The sequence below is a fragment of the Echinops telfairi genome, unplaced genomic scaffold, assembly GCF_000313985.2.
Source record: "Echinops telfairi isolate 266 unplaced genomic scaffold, ASM31398v2 ScPeMD7_53;HRSCAF=182, whole genome shotgun sequence".
Taxonomy (NCBI): domain Eukaryota; kingdom Metazoa; phylum Chordata; class Mammalia; order Afrosoricida; family Tenrecidae; genus Echinops; species Echinops telfairi.
Window position 1 is genome coordinate 19719973 of NW_022103951.1, and position 1174 is coordinate 19721146.

Consider the following 1174-nt stretch of genomic DNA (forward strand, 5'->3'; position numbering starts at 1 on the left):
CAGGACGGCCACAGGCCAGTGGGTGGGAAGTCTCTGGTGGTGGTGTAAGCATCTCAGCGGTGACAGGGGTCTCCACGTGGCGCCTCCAGCTCCAAGCCCCGCGCTCTATCAGTGTAGCACCATGTGTCTGGTCAGTAGAGCATCTCTCAGGGAGTGAGCAGAGAGAGAGAGTCTCCCGCCTCCGAGGAGGAAGACAGGAGTTCCCAGAATCCTCAGGAGAAGGCCATGCCTACCCAGAGGCCTCATTGACAGGCTAGACTCCTCTCCTTCACACTCAATCCTCTCAGATTGACAAACGATTCTATAACGACCACAGAAATCGAGGTAATGGCTTGGCAGTGTGATGGGCCGCCCTGTGTCGGCAGAGGGCCGGCGAGGGCCTGCTGCAGAGGCCGGCCATCCTTCGGGAAGGAAGCAGGGGATCTGTGGTCATCTGAGGGGTGGGGATTTCCCGTCTTGGCTTTCTTTGGGTGGTTGTGATCTCAGTGGCCCCCTTGCAGGTGTCCCCCTGAAGCCCAGGAAGGAGTTGCGGTTCACAGAGCTGCCGTCCGGGCAGCTGGAGGTGAGGTGGTCCTCGAAATTCAACATCTCCATTGATCCTGTGATCCACGTGGTGCAGAGGCGGTGGAACTATGGCATCCACCCGAGTGAGGACGAGGCCACGCAGTGGGAGACGGTGGCTCAGGTCAGTGCTGCAGGTAGTCTGTCTCCTTCTACCTGGGAGGGAACACCCAGCCAGGGGGACTGAGCCTGCGCCACCTCCCTCCTGAAGAGTCTCACTGCCCAGAACCAAACCCCATCTGGGCAGTGCAGGCCACCCTGAAGGGCAGGCGGAGCCCCACACGCGCGCTATAAGGTGGGATTGCATGCGCCACGCAGCTTACACAGCGGCGACCTTCCTTTGGAGGTGCCCCCGGGTGGGTTTGAACCCCCACCACAGAAGCCACCCAGGGGCTCCACTTTTACAGCAGGAACCACTTACTGCCGCGGGGGCGGGGATGACATCATGCGGGAGAAGCCTAGGGCCCAGAGGGACCTGGCAGCTTGGCCGGGCGCCCAGGCGCAGGAGAGGTGACTTTCACATCTGCTGCAAGAAGTACTTTTCTTGCAGATAAACTGCACGGGGGAGGCGAGGAAGCGGCAGGGTTGGCGGGCGCCCTGAGCTGGAGTCCGC

At 61.3% G+C, this 1174-nt stretch overlaps 1 protein-coding gene across 1 annotated transcript in view; it reads left to right on the forward strand.

Annotated features, from left to right (window-relative positions):
- The window catches only part of ANOS1 (anosmin 1), a 45505-nt gene that overhangs the window by 25436 nt on the left and 18895 nt on the right, over positions 1-1174 (forward strand). The window contains exon 3 of the mRNA XM_045290685.1: positions 501-698. Within this exon, the coding sequence (XP_045146620.1) occupies positions 501-698 (198 nt within the window). The remainder of the gene's footprint in view (positions 1-500; positions 699-1174) is intronic.